The sequence below is a fragment of the Trifolium pratense genome, linkage group LG3, assembly GCF_020283565.1.
Source record: "Trifolium pratense cultivar HEN17-A07 linkage group LG3, ARS_RC_1.1, whole genome shotgun sequence".
Classification (NCBI taxonomy): domain Eukaryota; kingdom Viridiplantae; phylum Streptophyta; class Magnoliopsida; order Fabales; family Fabaceae; genus Trifolium; species Trifolium pratense.
Genome location: NC_060061.1, coordinates 36,044,291 through 36,056,803, shown reverse-complemented (window position 1 = coordinate 36,056,803; position 12,513 = coordinate 36,044,291). Strand labels below are relative to the sequence as shown.

The following is a 12,513-nucleotide window of genomic DNA, read 5'->3' as shown; positions in this document are numbered from 1 at the left end:
CATTATTTTTTGCATATTTAAATGTATTATTATAAAATATAATTGAAATATGACATCATATAGTCTATTTTTTTAAAATATCACAAAATAAACTTGATCTGCACTGATTGGAATAAGTCACCGACGCCAAGCAGTGAACCGTCAAGGTTGAAGTTGGTAGGGTATAATTACAAACACTCATACAGTTAATTGTCAGTATGAGAACATGGAATGAGAAGTTTTTTAAGATTACAATTGTATATCCTGTGGTCTTGCATAAGAACACCTTTTATAGGAGGAGTGATGGTGTCTTTGGAGCATTGGTTTGTGGTCGTTAGAAGATTGCGCTAAAAAATGTCGAGTTATGCCACCATTGAATGCCTTTGAGACATTATGATTCTATGAAATTGATGTTCCTTTTGTTGGGCTTTGGTGCCTTAGGGACTAGGTCGACATAGCGAACATGAGTCTTGAATCGGTCCAGAACAAAGTTAGATAAAGTCATATATATTTCAACAAATTAAAAATAAAAAATATGTTAAAAAATGTGAGTTAGTAGTGGCATTTTTCTCCCTCTATATATATATTTGATTTGATAAAAGGAATATATATAGAGGGTGTAAAATGAACAATAAACGTGCATAGACAAAAGCACGGAAGCAAAAACCGAAAATGTGTGTATGTTATGCTATCATCACATGGCTTTGCAGCCAACAAGCCATATTTTGGGGTAATCATGATTTTGGTTTGGTTAGTTAGTTTGTAACGTTTCAGGGTTATGCCATTACCTCTCCCCATAACCGCACTCTCAAAACCTTCCAAAACTACTAGTTAATAAAAGTGGAAAAATTAAGGAAAAGCCGGTGATTTATGTGAGAGGTTACAACGGAATCAGATTTAGTGTAGTCGTGATTGCATGTAGTCAACGATCGTAAACCATTTGATCAAGATCAGGCGGTTTGAATTTTAAAACAGTTTTTTTATTTTGGTTTAATATAAAATTCTGAAGTGATATTTAAATCGTTCGATCATAATCATACGACTTCAAACTATTGAGTGCATGGCTGCATCTACTTTTAAATTCAATGAATTCAAGTCTGTAAAGAGTTTAATGAAAAACATTCGCGTATCTATTAAGAAAAGAGTCATATCATTTCAAGCGAATTGTTTTATCCCGAATTCATTGCAAATCGCTTGGTGTAAAGTTGGGACAGTTGAAAAGGTTAAATGCATTGTCATTACTCTATCGTGATTTTTTCGTAAAAGTTATTTCGCCAGAAGTAGCATTTCGATTAAGAAAATATCAAGGAGGGTTGCGTGCATTGCTCATCCCATTCATCATGCCTTTGCAGCATAATATGAAAAAAGTGGTTCTCAAAAATTGAAATTGAATGATTGCGTGTAATATACAAAAATCGGAGTTGTGAACCCTAAACACCTACTAGTAATTAAGAACGCTTTAAAATCAGTTAAGAAAACCCTATTAGTAATCATTAACCACGTTATTAACCCCCATTAGTAATCATTAACCATGTCTAAATTTGTTTTTTCTTTTTGTACTGTAGTATGAAAATTGTAAGCTTAAAATATCATTTCTCAATTATTTTACACAAAAAAAGCAAATACCCTTTTCCTTCTGCAACTTCATGGTTCCTTTTTCTTCCTTTTCTCCTTCCTTTGAAACCCAAAACTCAACCACTGTCCCCTCAAATCTTCCTTCATCTCTCTCTCTCTCTCTCTCTCTCTCTCTCTCTCTCTCTCTCTCTCTCTCTCTCTCTCTCTCTCTCTCTCTCTAAACAAGCAAACCCCATTATAAATAAATAAAAAAAAACCACAACCTTTTTTTTTGTCAGAATCAAAAACCAAAAAACCATGATTTCCAGAATGAACAGTAACAATGGTTGGGTAGAAGAAAGAGAAGATGAAAACACTACAAACCCTAACACTCCTTCATCTGCTTCACCTTTCATCTCTAACAACTCACAAGATTTCTCTGCTTTCATCAAACCCATGCTTCAAATCAATGATGAAGATGCTGAATGGTACATCAGAGACATGGCTTTTTCTCCTAACTTAGACAACGTTTTACTCCAAACTGTTGATTCTGTTTCTTCATCTTCATGTTCACCTTCTTCTTCTGTTTTCAACTCACTTGATCCTTCAGCACCTTCACCATCAAATCTTCAGTATTTTCTTCCTCCAAATCCTAAACCCATTAACACTAACACCTTTTCTTCTCTTCTCAACAACAACCCTTTTGAAATTCCATGTGAACTTGGTGGTTTTCTTGATCATCAAGTTTCAATGTTACCTGGTTGTTCTTCATTTATGGGTAGTTTTGATTTCACTTCAAAAAATCAGTTACCAGCTACTAGTGCTACTAATCAGTTGAGCTTACCCCAATTGCCTCAAATCAACAATGGCTTCAATGGCTTCATGGGGTTTCAGAACTCTCAAGAGGGTTCTGGAAAGTCACTGTTTTTGAACAGGTCTAAGATTTTGAGACCTCTTGATTCTTTACCTTCTTCTGGAACACAACCGACTCTGTTTCAGAAAAGAGCAGCACTGAGAAAAAACTTGGGAAAGTGTGAAATGGGTGGAGGGAATGATAAGAAAAGGAAGATGAGTGGTGGAGATGAATTTGATGATTTGAGTTTTGACGGGTCTGGTTTGAACTATGATTCTGATGATTTGACTGAGAGTAACAATTTTGGTAAGATGGAAGAGATTGATGGCAAAAACTGTGGAAATGGTTCTAATGGTAATAGTACTGTAACTGGTGGTGTTGATCAGAAAGGGAAGAAGAAAGGAATCCCTGCTAAGAATTTGATGGCGGAACGTCGTCGCCGGAAGAAGCTCAATGATAGACTCTATATGCTGAGGTCTGTTGTTCCAAAGATTAGCAAAGTAAGGGTTTAAATTTTTTGCAGCCTCTTTAATTTCAAAATTTCAAGTTCTTACTTACACTGTTTGATGAGTTTCATTTTCTATCTTGATTGATGTTTATGTTAGTTACTAATTCATGATTCTTAAAGATTTGATCTGTGAGTCATTGTTAAGAATTTTGATAATAAGGGTTTATTATGGTAATTAGCTAATTAAGGTAGTTAATATGTTTAAAAGCTTTAATTGTGATGTTTTGTTGCTGTGATTTGTTGTGGATCTATCATCTATGGATTCTGTGACATGTTTTTTGCTTTCATAGATGGATAGGGCTTCAATTCTTGGGGATGCAATTGAGTATCTGAAGGAACTTTTGCAAAGGATCAATGACCTTCATAACGAGTTGGAATCAACACCTGCTGGATCTTCACTAACACCTGTTTCAAGCTTCCATCCTTTGACACCGACTCCATCTTCGTTGCCAAGTCGTATCAAAGAAGAACTATGCCCCAGCTCATTGCCAAGCCCCAATGGCCAACCTGCCACCCAACCTGCCAGGGTAATGTTGTTAGTCCAAATGCTTGAAGTTGTCTTTTTGTTTACATATTTCCTCAAATTCACATTGCTTTCTTACTTTATATTCTTAATTCCTGTAACTAGAAATAGTGGTGTGTAGATTGACAGCTAGCAAATTTTCTCGTGGATGCGGGTTGTGTGCAATCACAACTTTACGACTAGTCGGCCACATCTTGACCATATAATCAAATATCATACGTTTCATATTTCAAGATAGGTATTTTAGGTTTAAAAAAACAAATCAAAATCTACATCGAGATATAGACTGAACGGTCTAGATGTGGCTGACTGCACGCTGCACACAATTTCGAATCCTTTGTTTGTGTGCTTTAAGACTCATTGCATAAATGTGTTGTTGTTATAGAGAATTCTACTACATTACTATATGATAGACACAATTGCATTAATTGTCGTACACAACTTGCACCATTATACCTTGTGTGTGCATAATAATTCGGATAGTTTTTTCATTACTATGGTTCGATGTGAAAGACATTTGTTCTGTAAATGAAAACGAATTATTCTGGAATTAGCCGTATGTCTTATCTATTTGAATTCCCTCTTTGTTTTTTTCTACCTAAAGTAAAAACATTGAATATTATAAAGTCTTATGATTCCTATTTACCATGTCTAGACTTATTGATCTTAGTATGACACTAGCCTCATATACACATTTGAGCATTTTGGTTGTCATTAGAATGATTCAATAGAAAGTTTTCTTGATGCCATTGTCCAATTGCCATTTTCATTTTTTGTATAGATCGAGGTTCGGTTGCGGGAAGGAAGGGCTGTGAATATCCACATGTTTTGTCCTCGCAAACCTGGTCTTTTGCTGTCAACCATGAAGGCTTTGGATAACCTTGGATTAGACATTCAGCAAGCTGTTATAAGCTGTTTCAATGGATTTGCTATGGATATATTTAGAGCCGAGGTACATTTAACTGAGTATCATGTTAGCATTATAACATTCAGTACTTTCTTCATTTGTAATCAAAAGGGTTTTCAATTATTCATTAAAAAACCGCAACCATTGCTCACAGTTGCTTTTTTTTTTTTGTCTTACAGCAATGCAAAGAAGGTCAAGATGTCCTTCCAGAGCAAATCAAAGCAGTACTCTTGGATTTAGCTGGCTTAATGGAATGGCCTAATTAATTAGTTTTGGCAACAAACAAACTAGTAGTACTTTCCATTTCAAACCGTCACTTTAGCAAGTTTTATCAGTTTCTTTACTTTTTAATGTTTACAATTCAAGTGTATGATACTGTCTCTGGTGATTTCAGTTTAAGTTGAACTAGAAGTTATTTCTTTTAGCAACAGTTTGATTGGCACCTTCTACAAGTTTTAATGTGAAGATTGTTTTTTTGTGTCCAATTGATTATCCTCTTTATACTCCTTTCAGAAAGGACACAAATTTGAAGTGACATGCTATTTTGGTCCCCCCCAATTTAAACGTGGCCATCACAAATTTATTATATATTTTATCTTTCCCTTTTGAAGCAAAAAGTAGATTGAAAAATAAGGGAAGCTATTTCATATAATGAATGGCATCAACAGCAAAATTGGCAATACTAGAGGTATCTGCTAAGCTAACACATAATCTCCACCTTTTGATCTAATTTCCAAATAATGAATAAAAAACAAGGTTACTAATGCAACAACTTTTGATAAAGTGCCCTTAATGGTAGTAGCTCTGGTCCTAATCCTATACAGAAGGAAAAAGGCAACAAAATTACTATAAATTTTGTGTTGCACTTATATTCAAATGAATTTTATACTCTTATACTATGTTTAAAATTATCATATTAAAGAATCTCCTAGTCTCAATGATTTTTTTCTTCCCCTTTTTTTAATAAAGACTAGAGGAGTACTATTTATAGAAGACCTTAGATGATTATGCTCCCCTAGAGATAGAGATGGCTTATCATGTATAGTAAGCCATAAATATCCAAGGAAACTAGGACCACATTATTACTACTACTACTACAACTACTACCCAATATACCATTTTTTTAACAAACAATTACCAATTTACCATTATTAGTATGTTTTGGATGGAAGAATTTTTTAGAAAAGGAAAAGCGTACAACAAAGTGGTAAACACTATTGAAACTTACGTATAACTGTGAGGTCCCGAGTTCAAACCCGGATAAAGACGTTCAACTTAGCAATATCATAATTTTTCAGTTGAACTAAAATTTCCCTTTCAATAGCTAGCAGCATCCAAAACCAGGCGCACAATTAAGGAACATAAATCTTGATGAATAATCACTCATGTAATTTATATACAACCCCTGTACTATATAACTTTGATCATATGATAAACTCCAAAATTTCGGAATATGTTACAAAACTCAGACTCTAGATGAAAATTGAAATGGATGTGAAGACCTCATTAAACAGCCTATCCCATCTTACTCACAAAAGATGACAATCACAAACATGTGAGTTGTGACCTAGCAAACCAACCCACCAGCTCCATGCTCCGAACAAAAAATGTGTATTTTCGGGATGTGTGCGACTGAACGACTTGTTGGTTGATCCTCAATTTTCTCTTAGAAGTGAGGCATGGAATTTTTTTTACGGTAAACGTCATCTGCTTGTTAAGAGAGCAAGAATGTCTTTGCCAATAGCCCCGGGTTCTGGTGCAAGCATAAGTGGAGTGTTGCCTTCGTTATCTACAGCAAGTGGATTGGCTCCCCTGAAAATAATTGTTCTTGATCAAATATAGATTTTTATGTTCTAAAATGTTCAGCAGTTAGCACATACATTAATCCAATGATAGAGAATATAGGGATGTAAAGTAAAAAAAATTGGAATATCTAGAAACATTTCAAAATATGTATTACCTTGTAATAAACAATTTGGCAGCTGCAGTCTTTCCTCTCAAAACGCAGTAATGCAGCGGTGTCCTACCTCTTGAATCAATAGCATTTACATCTGCGCCATACTGTAGAAGAAGCTCTATCATTCCAGCATCGCTTGTTAGGCAAGCCAAGTGAAGCACACTAGAACCTTCGTGCATGTCCTCCATTATCTGAGTTTTACTTGTAGAAGATTTGTTTGAATCACTTGAAGACGACATATTAGAAAAATAGCCTGCACTAGAATTAATTATTTTGTATCCTATTTCAAATTTTAACAGCAAAAAATTTCCAGAAGTTTGGACTTTTGTGACTAGAAGGCATACCAGATATTATGTCTCCACTAACAGAATTGATATCCACATCTGATTTGACAATGTGCCGGTACACTGCTTTCTTGTCATTGGCACAGATGCATTCCATCACTTGTTGTGCCACTGAAAGAAGGTGGTGGCTTTTCGGCAACTGTCGAACAAAGACTTTCTCCGCGTACTGTGATAAGGGAAACAGTCAAGTTCTATCTATGTGAGAAAAAACTAAAAGTAAGAATTAGATTACCTTTGCATGAATGAATCTTTCCTTTAGTGCAATAGGATCATCAAGTTCTGGTTTTCTTGCATAACCTAACTTGTTTTTATCGCCTTTGAATGAACTGCAATGCAGGTTGCAAAAATGTTAGTGAAAGTTTAGCCACTTAACCCTATCAATCTCTTGCAAACTTACCCGTAAGGAGTGTCATCAGTTTGTGAAGTACTTGTTGCGGCATGTAAAAGCTCCTCCCAGACCGAGTTTGCAAAGAGATTTCCAAGTGACTGAAACATAGTTAAGACGGAGGAATCCCACACTTTGACATCAAGTTTCAGTGATCTTACCTGCAAAAAAATGTCATCACGTCTTAGTTGCAAGAGTGAGGACTGATAACAGAAAGCCTTATAAACCATTAATAAACAAAATATGAACAATAAGATTTGGATAAGTAATTAAACATCAACATCAACTACTTACTTTTGATATATGTACACCAAGATTACGGTGAACGCCGGAACATTCAATGCATACAAGGATACCAAGGTTTAAGGATGCCCAATCTGGTTCAGGTTTACCGCAATCGGCACATTTATCATTCCCACTAACCTTTCTTAGAATATCAATTGGCTGTTCAACTCTTACACACTGCTTATTCTTCTGCAAGTCTTCAGATGATTTTTCAAATGATTTACGAATGGCGGAGTTCTTGGGTGCAAATTCTCCACTCCCTAATTGATCATGGTCTTGTAAACTTTGTAATGTGTCGGTGTTGTTGGAAGAGTCGCTGTCATAGCTTTCTGCGTCAGCTGATTTATACTGTCACGTAATTATTTTTTTTATAATTTTAGTAGTCACTATTAATACATGCATCCAATGATGTGTTTAAAATAAAAATCGCTGTCTACCTTTACACCTAGTGTCTGTACAGACAATAAGGATGCAATGACTCCGTTTATTTTTTCCATCCAATCCATCTGGTCAAGGGCATTTTCTGCCTGCAAATTATGTCCAAAGCATAGTGAAGAGTAATGATAAATACCAAACTTACATGTTAATGAAATCAAATTATTGATTGTGTTTACCTGCAAAGTATACATCTTTGAGGGCGAAATAATCCTGAAGCAGAACCTTAAATCTGATTGCTCAGCATCAACCTTGATTGTTGCTGTGAGCAGGTTCACCGTGTGACGTGCTACAGATTTTTCATCAGGAACAGCTGCATGGTATTGCGAAGAAAGCAACCTACTCAAAATGCCAGCACTGTTTTCATTGGCACAATTTCTCTGTGTACATTGCTGATTATGACTCTGAAAGGATTGTTACATGCTAAAATTCAGTAACAAGATAATGTGATAAAATAAGCATCGCTAAATATACAATATTCATTACTTAATTAGTATTTAACGTTTAGTTTTACTTCGATACTTACATTTACTTGTAATGGTTTACGATAGTAGTAAAGCGTTCCGAGACTATCAAGAACAAAAAATCTTCTCTTCCAGTCGGCCCTCAAATTCGAGGAACGTTTTGAAAGATACCCTTGTCGAATGACTCGAACCTACACATATATAGTGCTCAACTTTTGTGACTCAAGAATGAAAACTAAGTATAATGAAATGAAGTAGAGGGAAAAACATCATATCCTGAAATACCTTTCCATTTGCAGCTGATTCAGCTACTGCATCTAGCACACTACTTGATATCCTAGAAAAAGGATGCGTATGCGCATTCTCTGCACTGGGAGAACCATAAGGGCCATTCAAGGACAACCTACTTTCTTGGTAACTTAGTTTTTTGTACTCTACCATTCTTTCACAAAGAGAAATCTGCTCCTCATTGTAACTTTCTCTTGCCTTTTGTGCATAAGCCAAAACCTACAACATAGTAGATACAAGAAAGGAAATCTTCCATTCAGTCAATATTCACAATATTCTTCAAACCAACAGTTTTTCTCGATACATGACATTACACATTCCATTTTTGTATTTCTAATGAGTTTCATTGTTTTCACATGTCAAATTATCATAGATTTTGAGTTTTGAGGAAGTATATGCATTCTAAATGCAATATTCTCACTTTAAACATATAATCAAAAGAAAACCAGATAAATATCTGCAGAAGTGAAATGTTTCCTAACCTCAATAATGAAAGGCTCCAGCTCTTGTAACTGCTGATATCCCTGCAAGAGAAAGAATTATTAAAATCGGCGTAAGTGCAAAATTGTACTACCTCTAGTCTTATATATAAGAAGATGTATTTGATCCAAATTTGAACCGAATATATGTAACTTTTTGCTTATATTTTAGACCAAAGCGAGCATATGGATAATGTTGTATATGACTATGCCATATATACCTGTTGAAAGTATCGAAGATGAGCATCCATAACTCCAGTGACAGCCTCCAAAAATTCAAATCTCTTCTTTGCCTCAATATTATGAAGAGCACCAACCTAGAACAAATGATGAAATGTGCTGTAGTTAAGATATGAGCAAATGCATTTCATACACTCTTATTAAAAGCAGCATATCATGTTCTACTAATATTACCAGATTGAAACGAGCTTCCTCGAATATTGTTCTTGCATTGTGCAATTCCTGGAATGTCTCTCTACCAGATTAGATTAAAAAAGATCATGGTAGTCCATGACAAGATAATAAAATGTTTGTCAATACAATGCCAAAAATGAGCTACTTGACCTACCTCTTCTATAACAGCTGCAACATCAAACTTGGTACTTTTTCTCAATGACATAAACTTCTCACGTGCCTGTAACATGAAATCCAAGTTTCATTTGTGTTATGATCAAGAGAAAGGACGATAAACTTATAATTAAAACACTACGATACGAAGTGCTTTGAAAGTCCAAAAAGTGAGAATGGTTAAAATAAGATCATACTTTATTGAATGTTCATACTTAAATATATCTGTCATAACTCAAATTAATTTCTTCCTATCTCAGTAATGAAATTTGAGAGCATCAACATAAGAAATTCAACATAAGTGAGTTGAAGATGTTGAAACATAAATCAAATGAAGCAAGTCATTCACCGAAAAGGCGAAAACCAAAAGATACATTGAAATTTTGCCAATGCAGAAACTGAGTGAAAAATGAATTCGGAAAGTAAATTGTATAGCTGAAGACAGTAGAAGGAAAAGAAAAAAATGGATGCAGAGACAATTATATTATTCAATGTTCATAGCACCTGATCATATAATTGGGAAGCTTTATCAAAACGCTTCCGAGCTTCCTGCAAGCATCACTTGACGGCGTTAAAATATAATTTTCACAAGTCATACTTAATGCACGAATTTTTAATATTTTGTTGAATCGACACTATTATGAATATATCATCAGGTATGATGACTTAGCATACCACATTACCATGTGTTTAGCATAAAAAAAAAATCAACAATATTAAATATGTATTAACATTTAAAAAATTATGCTACTCGCTATATACCTTGACATCAACGATTTCGACATTTAGGATGTTCATTAACCGGTCATTCAGCATATGCTCGATCTAAGAAGTCACATCAAGTACAGTCAGGTTAGCAATGTTAACTAGATCAATTGTGTCTAGCTGAGTTACTCTACAAATCAAATTAACAAAGAATTTTCAACAATATCATCTTGTAGTTTAATCCAATTTAGGAGGATCATAAATAGACAGTAGCATATCATTACCTGCGACCGAAGAAGTTCCTTGTGTGTACTGATTTCTCTCAAAGCAATAGAGAATTTGGTCATTACAGGTCCTGGTCATATAATGTTTTTAGGTAAGTTTTCATGTTGGGACAAGACAAATATATAACTAAGGATCCACTTTGGCCGGAAATACACGTCCGGGATGGTACAAAACCTGAGTCCGGATTCCATTTTTTATCTTTATTTATTGTCCATTTATGAGAGAGATGGATATAAGTGGAAGATTAGTGGGTCAGGCCCACGTCCCACTAATCTACCACTCGTGTCTATCTTGAAAGTACACATCTAGAATCAATGTCTCTTGTTAAGCAACAAGAATACAACAAAGAAACCATTTAGATTTATTTTAAAAGAAAAGACAAAAGAACGATAAGGTTAAGTACCTCCCAAAGTTACAAAAAGAGGGTCACTATGGCCTCCTCCAAAACTTTCAAGTGCAGTTGCAAATCCAATGTCTCCATCATATGCCTCTCCTAGCCCTTCCCTAAAAAAAGGTTGAAAGTACTGTTAGGGTATTAGAAATTTAAGAACATGAGAACCATCGCTTAATAACTTCTATTTAGGACATGTTTGGACTTACTTATTTGAGTTTATCTACGAACATAAGTTTTGTGAAAGACTGTTTAGGAGAACTTATGAAGACAACTTTCATAAGTGTCGTTGTCATACACCGACACCCAGACATGTCTAATCCAAGGATTGTCTATGCTTCATAGTTTCTCCAATATAGCTTATGAAAATAGCTCGTAGGCCCGTAACATATATAACAACAATTTATCTTTTTCTATAAAAATAACTTATGTAAGCTTATAAATAAGTGCATATCATGACAAATTCTTGTGCTATTAACTGCAAATAAGCTGTTTATCCAAAGAGAATCTTAATCGACCACAAATTGCAAAGTTCAAGAAACAAATGAAATGGCATGAAAAAGAAACAACTCACGTGTACTTTCTACATCCTTTGTAGAACTTCCAACATCTGGAACGTAACGATTCTGCACTTTCTTCCAAACTCTGAAGCTGCATTTTTACATAGCCATACTTTATTATCAATCATATATATATCTATTTCATCATCAGCCGTCTTAGCTCAGCTGGTAGAGCGCATGGCTTTTAACCATGTGGTCGTGGGTTCGATTCCCACAGACGGCGTAAAAAATGATTTTCTATTTTTCTCTGAATTTACAGAAGTTTAGAAAAACAACATTAATTAATACATACATTTTTTTTTCCCTTGTAAAAATCTATGAAACACATACACCGAACATGACAAGGACACAAGTTTAATCCGAGAAGTTTATGTGATTTATAGGGAAAAATGATCAAAGCACAGCAACATACAATGTTTAAATGAACATGAAAAGAAAAAGCATACATAGAACAGAACAGAAGAGAACCTGTTGACGAAACATGGGAGAGTCGTTGAGTTTTGTAAAATTCATTTCAACAGAAAACAATGTTTTATCAATCAATATTCTTGTTTTTAGTTGGTGTCACGTTCTTCTTCTTCTTTTGTTTTTTGCTGAAAAAGTCAAACTATTCTAAGGTGATAAAAAAACAAAAGAGAAAAAAGAGAGGTATTTGGTTGATTTGTTTAATTATATTTTTTGTTCAAGTTATTTAGAGCACATTTGAAGCAGTAGTTGCGATATTTCATGTCTGTCACAAGAAATCTAATCTCTCTCTTTCTCTATAGACACAACACAACTATTATCTACCTATTTTCCTTCGTAGTTCTATGGATATAGTTTTTAAGATAATTTATTTTGTCATTCAAAAAGTGTTAGCAACACATTATTATCCGTATGTTTAATTATCTTAAATATATATATATATATATTTTCGTTATGTAACTTGTACATTTTAATTATCTTGAATACAGTATATATTTTCGTTAGCGACACAACCTATTTTCGTTATGTAGCTTGTACATTTTAATGCACATTTTGTAGTATGACATACTTAGCTTAATG

The 12,513-nt window shown here is 34.4% G+C and overlaps 2 protein-coding genes and 1 non-coding gene across 5 annotated transcripts; 2 read left to right on the top strand and 1 right to left on the bottom strand.

Moving 5' to 3' along the window:
• The first annotated feature begins 1,578 nt into the window (after positions 1-1,578).
• LOC123917975 (transcription factor ICE1) lies at positions 1,579-4,809 on the top strand. Of its 3 annotated transcripts, none has more exons than XM_045969893.1 (5): positions 1,579-1,700; positions 1,753-2,886; positions 3,185-3,421; positions 4,199-4,369; positions 4,504-4,809. In XM_045969893.1, exons 2-5 carry the CDS (start codon positions 1,852-1,854, stop codon positions 4,588-4,590), a joined length of 1,530 nt encoding a protein of 509 aa, XP_045825849.1. In that variant the 5' UTR covers positions 1,579-1,700; positions 1,753-1,851; the 3' UTR covers positions 4,591-4,809. The 3 variants fall into 3 exon arrangements, with proteins under 3 accessions (XP_045825849.1, XP_045825852.1, XP_045825850.1); XM_045969896.1 differs by having other exon boundaries at positions 1,583-1,700; positions 1,759-2,886; XM_045969894.1 differs by having other exon boundaries at positions 1,583-1,700; positions 1,747-2,886.
• An 805-nt stretch (positions 4,810-5,614) lies between these two features.
• Positions 5,615-12,150, bottom strand: LOC123917974 (ADP-ribosylation factor GTPase-activating protein AGD1-like). The gene is made up of 20 exons (XM_045969892.1): positions 11,938-12,150; positions 11,484-11,560; positions 10,922-11,022; positions 10,518-10,588; positions 10,291-10,353; positions 10,033-10,077; positions 9,530-9,595; positions 9,376-9,423; positions 9,183-9,278; positions 8,965-9,006; positions 8,480-8,701; positions 8,257-8,385; positions 7,910-8,134; positions 7,733-7,822; positions 7,305-7,643; positions 7,023-7,171; positions 6,858-6,951; positions 6,626-6,791; positions 6,285-6,534; positions 5,615-6,136 (listed from the first exon to the last, which is right to left on the bottom strand). Exons 1-20 carry the CDS (start codon positions 11,980-11,982, stop codon positions 6,028-6,030), a joined length of 2,427 nt encoding a protein of 808 aa, XP_045825848.1. The 5' UTR covers positions 11,983-12,150; the 3' UTR covers positions 5,615-6,027.
• Positions 11,620-11,692, top strand: TRNAK-UUU. Its single transcript has one exon. It is a non-coding gene; the product is annotated as a tRNA-Lys (tRNA).
• Positions 12,151-12,513: the final 363 nt, after the last annotated feature.